The sequence below is a fragment of the Vigna unguiculata genome, chromosome 5 (assembly GCF_004118075.2).
Source record: "Vigna unguiculata cultivar IT97K-499-35 chromosome 5, ASM411807v1, whole genome shotgun sequence".
NCBI lineage: Eukaryota > Viridiplantae > Streptophyta > Magnoliopsida > Fabales > Fabaceae > Vigna > Vigna unguiculata.
In genome coordinates, this window is record NC_040283.1 from 40,239,705 (window position 1) to 40,254,451 (window position 14,747).

General features: G+C 28.6%; 2 protein-coding genes and 1 non-coding gene across 3 annotated transcripts; all 3 read left to right on the forward strand.

Moving 5' to 3' along the window:
* The first annotated feature begins 46 nt into the window (after positions 1-46).
* Positions 47-2,621, forward strand: LOC114185326 (rac-like GTP-binding protein RAC2). The gene is made up of 7 exons (XM_028072987.1): positions 47-490; positions 583-670; positions 860-969; positions 1,127-1,190; positions 1,298-1,362; positions 1,486-1,551; positions 2,276-2,621. The coding sequence occupies exons 1-7, from the start codon at positions 392-394 to the stop codon at positions 2,372-2,374; spliced, it is 591 nt and encodes a 196-aa protein (XP_027928788.1). The 5' UTR covers positions 47-391; the 3' UTR covers positions 2,375-2,621.
* A 1,268-nt stretch (positions 2,622-3,889) lies between these two features.
* TRNAR-CCU lies at positions 3,890-3,962 on the forward strand. The gene has a single exon. It is a non-coding gene; the product is annotated as a tRNA-Arg (tRNA).
* A 3,287-nt stretch (positions 3,963-7,249) lies between these two features.
* On the forward strand, positions 7,250-9,235 carry LOC114185324 (ras-related protein RABA1f-like). The gene is made up of 2 exons (XM_028072986.1): positions 7,250-7,604; positions 8,644-9,235. Exons 1-2 carry the CDS (start codon positions 7,393-7,395, stop codon positions 9,080-9,082), a joined length of 651 nt encoding a protein of 216 aa, XP_027928787.1. The 5' UTR covers positions 7,250-7,392; the 3' UTR covers positions 9,083-9,235.
* Positions 9,236-14,747: the final 5,512 nt, after the last annotated feature.

Here is a 14,747-nt window from a genome sequence, read left to right on the forward strand (position 1 = left end):
TCTAAATACTAATTATTCTCTCTCTCCCTTGTACAATACTTAACCAACAAACACCACTACTGCACCAAACAACTCTTTTTGCTGCTCTGGCCTTCCCCTTAAAGAAACAGAAAGCCAAATGCAATAATGGACAAGATAAAAGAGGGTCACTAAAGTTGGTGCTGAGGGACTTAGCTTATTAAATGCTGATCATCCCCTCCATTTCTTTTCAAAATTCAAATTGACCCTTCTGACCTTCTCACCCCTCTTTCCAACCATCAAGCTTCTTCTCTTCATTGTTTCATTTTTATTTCCAATTCTTCAACTGAAAGAAGCTCAGGAGCTGAAAATCATGACAGCAACAGAATGCTAAAGATGTGATGTGAGGTGAGGAAACCACAGGAACTTGAAAATGAGTACTGCAAGATTCATCAAGTGTGTTACTGTGGGAGATGGAGCTGTGGGAAAGACCTGTATGCTCATCTCTTACACCAGCAACACCTTTCCCACGGTATGCAATGCATGATTTTTAGCTGTTTCAATGTGCTGTGCTTAGTCAATAAAAAAGTTCACTTTTTTCTTTCTGCCAAAAAAAAAAACCAGGACTATGTGCCTACAGTTTTTGACAACTTCAGTGCAAATGTGGTGGTTGATGGAAGCACAATTAATCTGGGATTATGGGACACTGCTGGTATGTAACAAAACTGCTAGTTACTACATCACTAAGCAGTTGTATACTTGTACTGTATTAATGTGCAGAGTGGTGAAAAGAAGGTTTTGTTCACTAAAACTAGATATTGTTGAGATTAAACTTCTTAATTCCTGATATAGCTACTGTTTTTCCATCCCTTACTCATTTATTGTAGCTTCATAAATTCAGGACAGGAGGACTACAACAGGCTTAGGCCTTTGAGCTATAGAGGAGCTGATGTTTTTTTGCTGGCATTTTCCCTCCTCAGTAGAGCCAGCTATGAAAATATCTCTAAGAAGGTTCTTCTTCTGCAAGCCTCTTATTTCTCCCTCTGTGATGACACATTCACACATACTGATATTACACAAAGACACATAACATCTCACATGTGTGTCTGAACTGTGATATGGTATAATTCTTGCCAATAGAATCTAACACTAGGCCCATTTTATGCAGTGGATTCCTGAGCTGAGACATTATGCCCCAACTGTGCCAATTGTACTTGTGGGAACCAAACTTGGTATCAGCTAATAAATACTATGAAAATTAATTCATATTTTGGTATTATTTAAGCTTTCATCTGTGCAATCATCTGTTAGTTAAGGTGATCTTATAATTTTACTGCAGACTTGAGGGAAGACAGGCAGTATTTGATTGATCATCCTGCAGCCACACCTATAACTACTGTCCAGGCAAGTCACTCAAGTTCTATGTTCTAACAAAGACCATTTTCTTGTCTGTGGCACAGAATTTTTGTTTCTTTTTTTTTTCTGGTTTTGTTTTCAGTGCACCTGAATGCTGTAAATGTTTAGCAGGGAGAAGAGCTGAAGAAGGCGATCGGTGCTGCTGTGTACATAGAATGCAGCTCAAAGACTCAGCAGGTTCTGATTTTTCAGTGCTTATAGATAGACAAAATTTTAGATACATTCTAAGCAAATTGCATTAAAAGGGTCCTATTGGAGATTCAATATGAAATTGTACCAAGTTGTTTAACTTATGGGGTAATCGATTAAGTTATACTAGGGAGATTGTTATAGCAGAACATGTACCAATTATAGTTTCAATATTAACCACATTAGGTTATACAAGACCAATTTGTCCACACACAGCAATTATTTTTGCCACTTTTGCACCATCTAACCAGGGACAAATATCTAGTTATCAACATGCACTATGTAACTAATGGAGATAAAACTAGGTTTTAACATATATATGTATAGGCTTAAACGGTAGAAAAGTGGTTCCACAAACAAAATAGTAACAACTTCTTTTTAATAGATCATTTAACCTAAAAAAGTCTCTATCAATAATAAAATGTATATATATACAGTGCAGACATTTTTTTAACGCAACTGTATAGTAACCATAGCACTTTAGTCATTTTGCTGCAGATGTCAGACCACTCTTGTGAATTATTTTTGTTTTTTAAAATTTGTTTGTGAAATAGCTTTCTCCGAGACATTGAATTTGGTAAACAATACACAGCATCATTTGTCTGATAGTGTATGACATTATTAAAGTTAATTAATAATCTATCAACTTGTGCAACATGCTTGAAAGTACATAATTTTAGCCTGATTTGATGTCTATGCTGCAATATTTCAGAATGTGAAGGCTGTGTTTGATGCTGCAATCAAGGTTGTTTTGCAGCCACCAAAGCCGAAGAAAAAACGAAAGAAGAACAGATCCTGCGTTTTCCTTTAATTGGAATACATGTTTGATTTGCATCTGTAACATTCGTGTAACCTTCTCTTAAGTTTTCCTTTCTTCTCTTTCTGCATTGACCTTTTGAAACATATGTATTCCACACTCTACCCTCTTTCCATTTTCTCATATATTTTCTTGTTGGTGGATCCAAATGATGTTCCAATGCACTCTACATATACAAAATTGTACTCATTTAAAGATAAATTTTGTGATGAGAGGAGTATAATAATAGCATTAATCATCACTTCTGTGTCGCTCAACTTGTTTGTTTTTCTTAACACTGTTCTCTCTTCTAACTTATGGTTAAACTTTCTATCATGACTGTTCTTACCCGAATCAATTGTGGATTTTTAAACTGGTGATAAAATCCAAATGGTGGTTTGAATGAGCAAATATCTCTTTTACTTTATTTAGTCAAATTAGACTGTTGAACCGTATTCTTTTAGTATATTTGTGAAACTGGGTAGTTGCAATGACACGTTTGTCGTTAATTGTTAATCAAGTCCTTCACGAGCTGCAACAAACATAGTTTTGTACTAGCTGCAATAAGCATAGTTTTGTACTAGCTTTGTCATTTATGTTTAACTGGGACCAAAAAGTTTAGCAGGTAGAATCATTGTTGATTTTCAAGTCTGAATTCACATAAAAAGCAATAACATCATGTGAAGTTATTGCTGTGATTGTTCCTTCTTAGTTATTCAGTTATCTATATTGAGGGAGGACCAGGTGCAAGAAAAGTCTACTTTGGTCTGGTTGGCATTGGAGTCTTCTACATCCTACATTAATTCATCATCAAAAGCTTACTTATTTAGGTACTCAAATGTCTATTACTTCTCCCATCTTCATCATTCTTGTTCCCCACAAAAAGCAACCTCAATCACCAACTTATTTCACAACACATCAAAATGCAAGAGAATAATACATGCACACCAACTTGAAAACAATCCAACTTTTATTTTATCAACATTATCATCATTATTTTATGTTCTATCATTCTATTGTGAGATACAATATTCATATCACAAAATTAAATTACAAGTATGCCCCTCAAAATTTTAAATTATTATTTAATTTATTATTATTTATAATTTTTGTGTATTACGAATTAAACCGTCTTTAATGTCTTTGAAGGCATATAGGTAACTTTCTAGTTTATTCATAAAATATTGACATTAGAATATCTATATAGATTTATCTATCTTCCGCTTAATTTTTTTATGGATGATGTCAACTAACAAATTTGTTGTCACTTTGTGAAATCAAATTGAGATTAAAATATCAAATGATGTCTCACTTAATGTATCACATAAAAAAACTAACTCTTTTACAAAATATCTATGAAAGGCAAATCTTAAGTGCTCTAAGCTACTAATTTTTTAAATGTTGACATATGCAGAATGAGTGGTGAAATATATTTTAAAACTGCATCATTATTTTTCATTTTCCCGTATTTCTCATTTATTTTACATAATAAAATATATATTTTTCTTGAACGAGAAGCATAACGTACAAGCGCCTGTAGCTCAGTGGATAGAGCGTCTGTTTCCTAAGCAGAAAGTCTTAGGTTCGACCCCTACCTGGCGCGATGATTTTTGGGGTTTTTAAATTGATTGTATTTAATAATTTTATTTTATTAACATATATATTTTGGATTACTTAGCGGATCACATAAGTACTATTGAATATGTTGGTACGTAATTAAATTATTTAAACATATTAAAATATATTTTCATCCACTTAAATAAAAAATGATTTAGCGAAAAAGATAAAAAATATTATAATAACTTTTACGTCTTAAAGAATCAGTCTCTGATAAATATCATTGGTGTAAACCAAAAGAATAAGCAGATAAATGTTGTTCTCTCTGGCTGGATCAACGTTGCGGAAAAGTGATTGTGACGAACTTGGATTTCAACTTGGAAGCAGTTTTTTGTGACACAACAATGGCTTAGCTAAGCTTTCTTTTTCGTCATGAATGTGAAATGAAAATGGTGAATATTTTATGATGAATCAACACCGTAGAATAGTAGTATTTGGAATTCAAAAGTTACGACCAATTCATGAAAGAAAAGTATATTAGTAATATTATACGGTCAGATGGGTGAAGTTTCTCCTTTTACGCGTAACAAAATGTTGAGAAGCTTTATATATTTACTGAAAAAAGTATCTTCATGTAGTATTAAAATAATATTTTTATTTTTCATTTAGTTCTTCTTTTGGTGACAGTTAAAAATTATGTATAATTGTGTTACTAAACAGAATAACAAAATTTTATAAATCATATCGAATCTATTATCATTAAAGCGGATATTTTTTTTCAGTTTTAACATGAAGTGAAAATATTAACTTTAATGAGTGGGATAATTTTTTGAACTAGTGAAATTCATGAAATTGGACTAAAAGAAGTAAAAATCGATATACATATAAATTTAAATCATTATATTTTAAAAAAATAACAGTATTTTAAAACTTGGACTAGTTATTGACCTGATCAGAAGTATGAGATAGTAAATTAATAATTATCTCAGTATTTTAGGAGAAATAAAAAAATATTAGCAATTGCGGAAGTGATTAATAACTATTACATTAGTTTAAACTTATTAACTAATCTAAATATGTAAATTAATTTTAGTTTAAGAAAAAAAATTATTTTATCCTTCTCTCTTAAAACTATTTATGAAATTGTTTAACTAAAGCTACTTCGAAGATGAAAAATTGAGAGGCATGTCCTTATTCCATACATATTTATCAATTTGTATATACTATATTAATTAATAAAAAGTAATTATTTATGTGCCTTGAACTTTCGAGAACTCTCCCCTGGTCTTTTCAATCAATATAATTAATTAATTATATTCTTAGACTTAATAATTTAATGCACTCTAACTTCTAAATGTTGTTATTTATTAGCATTTTAGTGAGACTGGTTTAAAAAAAATAAAAAATTACAATGACAGGTGAATAATTAATTGAATTCATGACCTTAAAGGGTCATATTAGTATTTTCTTTTCAAGCATCAACTTTAATTCGTCTATTTTTTAACCTTAAAATTAGAGTCAAAAGATTAATTATACTTTCAAATAATCTGATATTTACAAAAAGATATGATGCACAAATACGATATGTGTATCAAATACGACACGTATCTGATATATTGATATGTTCATGTTTAAAATAATATGATATGATACGTGATAGATATGTTATATATAAATATTAAAAAGTGTACAATAATTTTTTAAAAGTATAATAATTATATAATTGTTATTGTGTGAATCTAAATTTTTTTAATAGAGACAAATTATTTTGATAGCAAAACCTGATATCTAATGTTAGTGACCAATTTAGAAACCAATTCGTAATTGAAATTATTTTAATTATCAATTTAAAGACCAATTATAATTTTTTGAAACTATTTTAGTTGTCAATTTAGTTATTGTACAGTGACTAATTATTTTTTATCACTAAAATTGGTTACTATTCAAAACTTTTTCTTGTAGTGTAATACGATTTTATAAATTAGATACTTCATTGATAAATATTGATAAAGTATTGAACACGATACATGTCACACATAAATACGTAACTCAAGTTGAAGTATCATGCATCATAAACAAAAAGGTAAGTGAAATAATTATTTTTAATTTTTAAATTTTTAGTAAATGATATAGAGACTAAAAGAATGGTTACATTGGTCTGTTTATAACCTCTATCTAGTCCACTAAAACGTAATGTCAGGACAATCTCAAAGTAGAGGTTTGTGAGTTTGTCCATTGGTTCAATTATAATAATAATATTATTATTATTATTATTATTATTATTATTATATACTAAAGTTATATTTAATTATATAATTTTTTTCTATTTCTTAATTAGTACCTCTAGTTTGTATTGACATTAAAAACATGTTTAATCACGTGAATACTTTTTATCTCTTAATTAATACTTCTAGAATTATGATTTGAGGGAATTTTTATTTTTACATGCTAAACTATTCAATTGTCATTATATCTTGTAAATGTTCAAAATGTAAATTGCAATTTATATCTCTATTATATCTCCATTAAATACTTATATCCTTCAAACAACACACTACGGAATTTATAATTACTTTTTTTAATTATAGTATTTTATATTAATTTTAAAATTATACATATTAATATAAAACTATATGTAATAGGATTTGGGAGTCAGCCAACCATTTAATGGTACGAGCCTTCATGATATGAAGAAGCAACAAAGAACAACAATCTTTTCATCCAGGAAAGAAAATTCTATTCTCCATTAATTAAAAAAAAAAAACATAATTAAGTAACTTGTGTATTATACAAGGACGTAAATTAATGTTACTTATTTTTCAAAAACTATTGTTATATATACTCAATAATCTTACATTATTTAGAAACTTTAAGTTAAAGATAATTTAAATATATTATGTTTTTAAAAGTAAAATCATAACTGAACTCTGAATTTTAAACACACTTTAACAATATTATCTAAACTAACATTAACGCTATTTGCAAGTATTCATAGAAAAAAATTGACAAATAGATAGTCTAATAATAATCTTATAATAGAAATTTTACAGATGAATTAATGAATTAAATGTTTTCATACAGTCCATTTCTTTCGTTACTGATAAAAATAAAACAGTCTATTTCTTTAATTTAAGTAAAATATTTAGCAACAAAAATAATATGGTGAAAGGTAATAATAATAATAATTATATTATTATAATATTGAAGAAAAACGTAGGAAAGTAGGAGAAGAGTCATTTTGAATACTTCTCCCTCCAACAGCCAAAGCCTACCTTCCTTCCTCGTACACGCTACACATACACCTCTCTCTCTCTCTCTCTCTCTCTCTCTCTCTCTCTCTCTCTCTCTCTCTCCATCCGTGTCTGCTATAACCACAATGTTTAGCAATTTGCAACATATAATAAACTCACCCATTTACTCTCTCAACCCAATTTCCTTTCTTTCACCATCCATTGCTTTTCCTTCACCCAAACTCAATGGGTGCCGACGAAGACTATGACTACTTGTTCAAGCTCGTCCTCATCGGTGATTCTGCCGTTGGAAAGTCCAACCTCTTGTCCCGATTCACGCGAAACGAGTTCAGCTTGGAGACCAAATCCACAATCGGCGTCGAATTCGCCACCCGCAGCGTCCCCGTCGATAGCAAACTCGTCAAGGCACAAATCTGGGACACCGCCGGTCAAGAAAGGTCTCACCTTTTTCGCTTTCTCCATATGCATGTCATTCTTGCTTTAATTTAACCTTCTTGGGTTCTCTTAGTTTTGCATTTGAATCGTCGGATCTTTGTGGGGTTCTTGATTTTGATCCTCATGATCAGGTCACTGATCGAAGAACTGATGCCTGATTTCACTATCCTCATGATCAGGTCACTGATCGAAGAACTGATGCCTGATTTCACTGTGTTCTGTAATATACGGTTGCTGGTTGGCTAGGGAAGGTTTTCAAGACATCAAAAAAGTAATAGTTTGTTCAATTTGTCAGGTTTCTTTGTCGGACAGGATCTGTGTAGTTGTTCTATCTAGGAAACATGCGTAGATTTGGATTGGGATCACGTGCCTCTTTCTTTACCTTTTCAATTCAAAAATAACACCTTTTCTCCGGAATGGGTGGAGACAAATTTGCTCGTATTCACAACTCACATTTCTAACATGTATTACAATGCTGATTTATCTTGATGAAATATTAAGCATCCGATCTTGATCCAACAATTCTAAAATTGCCAGATGGGTGAATGCGTGCAAAATACTCTGCAAAAGTCCAGAATGACAGTATTTTCTCAATGAAAAGGAGACAAGTGATTTGATTTCCACGTGTTGTTAATCTTTGTAAATAAAATCTATGTTGAAATGAAGAGATGCAGAGTTCTCTGTCATTGACCAGTTAAATATTACTAAGTCAGTCCTAAGGTCATACCAAATTTTGATAAATCTTATTTAGAAGCTCGATCCTGTTCCAATTTGATCAAATACATAATTAAGTGATTCTTACTATCATGAAGTGCGATTTAACAAAACATTCTTTGGTTTATTTTCATCTGCCAAAAGAATACTGCAATTGAATCTTGGTCAACACATTGTACTAAAGTCTTATACTGATAAACTTGCAATGCCTTTTTCTTTTCCTGAACCCTATAGTTATAAGTCTTAGTAATTCCTAAATGCATACCAACTATGATTTCTGAGAGGTGAATGAAAACTGAACTTCTTTTTCTGTTTACCTTACCACAGATATCGTGCTATTACAAGTGCATATTACCGAGGAGCAGTTGGTGCTTTGGTTGTGTACGATGTAACTCGACACGTGACGTTTGAGAACGTGGAGAGATGGTTGAAGGAGCTTCGGGATCACACAGAAGCCTATGTTGTGGTGATGTTGGTGGGAAACAAAGCAGATCTTCGACATTTGCGTGCAGTGTCTACTGAAGAAGCCAAAGAATTTGCAGAAAAAGAGAAGATATTCTTCATGGAAACCTCTGCGCTTGAGTCCTTGAATGTGGACAGTGCTTTCGTAGAAGTGCTGACTCAGATATACAATGTTGTGAGTAGGAAAACCCTTGACACAGTGGATGGCTCTCATTCAACATCCTTGCCCAAAGGGGAAACCATTGTTGTTGGAATCAAAGATGATGTCTCAGCTGTTAAAAAAAGTGGATGCTGTTCCACATAGTTTGTTTGAGATACAAAAGGTGTTGATTATGCAGTATAACATGATGTTGTGTCCATCCATTGTTTTATTTTGTTCAATTTTTGGTTGCTCATATATACTATTCACCTCAACAGCCCTTCATTTTGGTCATAATACAGGTTTTCTATATTCAAATTTCTGCCTTTTTCTGTCTTGTATTATCTGGACATGATGATTGATAAAGAAAACAGAGTTGCATGATAAAAGAACAGTAACATAACAGGTTTAAAATGTTTGATAGTCCTTGAAAATTTGGTGAGTTTTAATTTTGGTTTTTAATGTTTATGGTTGATAAAAGTAAAAGAAAGTAAGAAAGTATTTTAATATATTTTTTAATGTTTATGGTGAGTTGCCAGATTTTTTATTTGTTTTTAGTTTGGACTTTGTTTTAAACTTTTTTATACTTTATTTTCATTATTTGTATTTCTTTCTTGAGAACATCAAGGTAGAATCTAAGTGTTGTAATAAAATAAGGGTGGAAAGATTGGGTCCAACTCAAATTTGGCATCTCCTATTGTTTGTATTTTTAAATAAGCATTAGTGTATCATATAATATAATAACTAAATTTAAATGGCTAATATAATAATAAGTTCAATATAATAAATAAAAGGAGTTATAAAAGTATGCATAACATCCAATATATTAAATAAAAGTAATAAAAGCTAAACGAAGCATAACATATAACTGTAAATTTTGATTCTGTAGTTCTGAACATTATTTATTGATGTACTCGTTATTAGTTTAATTCATTTGATTTGATGATGTGATTTAAAAAATTAAATTATAAAAAATGGAATTGAAACTTTTAATTATAAAAGTTAAGGAGTTTTTATGAAATAATTGAATAATTTAATCATAAAATTATTTTCATCAGAGTTATTATTAAATGTGATAATATCAATCCATTTAGTCAAAATATTCGTAGTTGAGTCTCCTTGTGTGAATACTCATACAATCAACATCAACCACGCTATTGCAACCAAAATTAGTTTCTGACCAAGTAGATGAAAGCTCATTCCAATACTAAATAAAATATCAAATCCTTATTTTAAAATATACATTCACCTCCTTTATAATATTAATAAAGTAAAAATTATAACTTTTATTTTATTTAAATAAACCTGGATTAAAATTGTATAATAATATAGTAATAAACAAATATTATTCTTATTTTCATATGAAAAGAAAGTATAATTGCAAAAAATAAAATAGAATATCAAATAAATAATAATAATATTTTACTAATTTAAAATTATGAGGATAAGAGTACGAAAAATATGTACATATTCATCATCATATTTGTACTTATTTAAAAATGTAGGTATTATTCATAATTATACTCACATCTTATCTATACGAGTATTCTTTATTAATATTGAAACAAATTTAGACAATATACATAAATATAAGTTTATTTGATTCATAATCATTTTATTAAAAATATAAATGAGGTAAGTGAATATTTGTTGTAATGTAGACGGGGAGTGTATGTAATTTAAAGGAAGGTAAGTTTAATTTTCCTTTTTTTTTAACATGAAGATGAAAAGCAAAGAGAAGGGAAATAAAGAAGGAAGAAGAATGATATTTCAAGAAAATTGTTATCTAAGTCTCACTTTCTATGTATCTCATAGGATACAAATTTGCTTTCTTTTTCTAAGTTGATTTATCTATTGTTGGAATATTTTCTAATATCATTAATAAACTATTTCTTCTTCTTCTTATTGAAGTAGGACATCTTTCCCTTTAATTTAGGACAACAATTATTTTTTTCTTCTCTTGTTTGCTTGAATCTCCAATTTTATATGCATCTGTTTTTGTTGAATTTGAACACATTTGTGATCTTTGTTCTAAAGATGAACTTCATGAATCCTCAAAATACTTAAAAGTCCTTCATCCTATATTAATATCTTAAGTTACATGTCCTTACGGTTTTTTGGTTCTGTGATTATTTAAAAGATATTTTTTCACTGTTTATATTATTATTATTATTATTATTATTATTATTATTATGTCATGGTTAATGATTATTATTAATATTATTTTCTTATAAATTTTGACACATGATTCCACGATAATATATAACGTATTTCAAATACCCATATAAATATATATATATATATATATTATAATATTTTATATATTTTTTATTTATATCATTTGGTACATATTATACTTTCTACATTAGGAAAGGAAAAAAATATTATTTATTTACAATTTTTTCTCATATATTAGTCTTCAAGTATTTGGAGGAAAGGGGTTATGGATGAGATTCACTTGGATTAAAGAGGGTAATAGAATTTTCCAAAATGACATAGAATTATTCATGCATTTGTTTGTCATGTATTTCCCGAGAAGACCGCCATGATGTCGATGAAAATCGAATCAAGCATATCAGAAGCGGCCATTAATGATGAGATTATAAAAAAAATTCATACAATCTTTTCTTGAATAACATTTTATTCATTTAAATCCTTAAGATAATGTCTCCACTACAAATTAATTTAACTTGAGGGAATATAACAGATAGTAGATAATCCGATAGAATTGATGTGAAAATTCATACACATAAATTAAAGTGAAATAGATAAGAATAATAAATCAATAAATATATATCATATATATATATATATATAATAACTATTCTTAATTATAATAATAAAAAAAATGTTCCGTGTAAATATATACAAGTTCATTTAAAATATTATAGTTACATGTTTACGTATTTAGTTATAAGTAAAAGCATTATTTAGTTTAGATTTTTTTTAATATATATATATAAATTAAATTATCATAAATAATAATATATAACTCCAGTATATATATTTTCCATATTACAAATATACATATATACATATATTAAATTTAAGCCTCATAAATATTAACAAAAAAAAATAAAATTAAAGTACTCCATTTAATAAAAATAGCATGAAATAAATAAGAGAAGAAATAAGATCGGATTAGAGACATCTCACTCATTAGTAAAAATAAGTACAAGAAAGATATACCATGGTAAATATCTCATTTCTCATACTTTAGAGATTGTAAGGGATAAGTGTACGTTTTCCTTCTTTATACTCTCGCATTGTCAGGCTCTTTTCTTGTTAATTATGTCTTCTCTATTTTTATTTTTCACTTCACTACATTACTTTGTTTCACTCTCTATGTCTTCTTCTCTATTTTTTTTTTCCTTTAGCCGTTTGAACCAATGCTATTTATAAGCATCTTAATCTATACATACATGTATAAATACACTTTTTCATTCAATTTCTTTGGATTTTGGTTAGATTTAGTTTATCTCCATCTTGGAATTTCTATAGAAAGTTTTTAAACATTTAATGTAACTGACACTTTGTATTTAAATTTTATTCTTTGTCCTTCTTTGTGACTAAGCGAAATAGTAGAAGCTATGATTATTTTCTCTACATCTTAAATTTCAACATATCGAAAAGATAAAACCTAATAAAAGTCTCACACACACACACATACACACACACACACACACACACACACACACACACACACACACACACACACACACACACACACACACACACACACACACACACACACACACACACACACATATATATATATATATATATATATATATATATATATTAAACAATAAAATTTATAAATAATGTGATTGTAATGAATTGTATATTATTGCATTATAAAATTTATGGATGTTAGAGGTTCCCACACATTGAATATGTCATTTGTTCGAACCTCAATTTGTTTGAAATAACATCATTAGGATTAATTACTATATTTGAAATATTGTTGACTTTAAAACTTAGAGTTTTTTCACCATTTTGTTCTTAAAAAACATGTAAGGGGATTAATGAAAGACTTTATTTAAATTATCTTTGATTTGTGTTCTGAATAATGTGAAACTATTGAGATACCAAAACATTATCCAAGATCTTCAAGTTGATTTGAGCCTGAGAGAAGATGTGTTGTAAGACTTCCAATTTATTGAGTAGAACCTACATTCTCCAAAGCATGTTGTTTAGAGTTTCATCCTTCATCGTGGCGAAGCTTTCATATATATTCAATGGTGAGAGTGACAATTTTTATGAATCGAACATTTTCATTTCCTTAATAGTTGTACGTATGAAGTATCATAGTTATTTCCTTAATAATTGATACGTATGGAGTATCATAGTTGTTTTCAACTTACACACCTTTTTATCTATTTTTAGATAAAGCATGTAATATTTGAATTTTGTTTTTTAACTACATGAATTATAGTCTTCTTGTAACTATTATGGATCAGGTTTCAATATAATAATACTACTTTTTCTTATTATGTTCCATAAATTATAATTTGTGAGTTTAATGTATATATTCACTTTATTCATCCACTAGGAATAATCCTCTCATATAACATGGATATGTGAGTGAGGCTTCTTCTTAACTATGATGTATCCTTTTTAAATTGTTATACTAGATATTTTCCTCTCTTGCAATTTGAACATCTTATCACTTAGTCTCCTTTGATAAAATATTTTAAAACGTTTTTAAAACCTTTTTTATTTCTCAAATAAGTTATTATTTGTTCTATAAAAATTGAGCATAATTATGAGAAAATATCAAACAACAATACAAATAATATTAAATACTCATTGATAATATATAAAATAGTATTAGCATTATCAAGTAATATTGTTTGATTTTTTCTTTTAAAAATATCATTTAAGTTGTATAAAGTTACCTTTTCGCTCTTGTGATCGAAAATTTGACACATTTAAGGAAAATGTTTTATTTATTTTTTGTTTATACTAAAAATCTAAATGGTAAAATTCACAACACCAAAAATCAATGACAAGCTGTCTAATTAAGTAAAAGAAGTATGCATTTAGTTCGATGCTAAATTATGTTAACATTCATTCATTTCACACCACTACACCATTTAAAATTAGAGAAACCTCTCCTAGAGATATAAAATGATATAAAATTAAAATAAATCAAATTCACAAAAAATGCAAAAGTTTAAAATGTTGTAATAAAACTTAAATCAAATCTAAACTTTGTAGATATTTAACTAACAAACTATTTTTATATTAATTATGGGTGTTGAAATTAGGGAAGATAAAATGAGCTAGGTCTCACCGGCCAACCCATCAACTTGAAGAATAAAGGGTCAAGACAAATATTTTAACATGTTAACTCGTATAAGTTTGACCCACTAACCACTACTAGAAGTTTTCATATTAAATGAGATTTTTTCTTGCAAATTTATTAAAAAAAAATATAAGAAAAGACTTTTTCTATCATTATTTTTAAGAATTTTAATTAGCAAGTAATTTCTTTGTGGGTAATCATTTCCTACAAAATTATAAAATTTATAAGTATTTCCTATAAAGTTTGTTGCAAAAAGTGTTTTATACAAAATATTTTGCAAGAAAATTAGTAGCAATTTTTTACAAATTTTTTTTCAAAACAAAATTTGTAAGTACTTCCTACAAAATTTGTAAGTACTTTCTACGAAAAATTTTCAAAACAAAGAATTGGCAGGAAATATGAGTTCTTTTAATAATGAAACTTGTCAACCTGTTGAACCTTCGAGTTAATCTAGTCCAACTGCGACTTATGTTATAATAAAAGATCGTTATGTTGTGTAATATTGTTGTGTGTTTATTG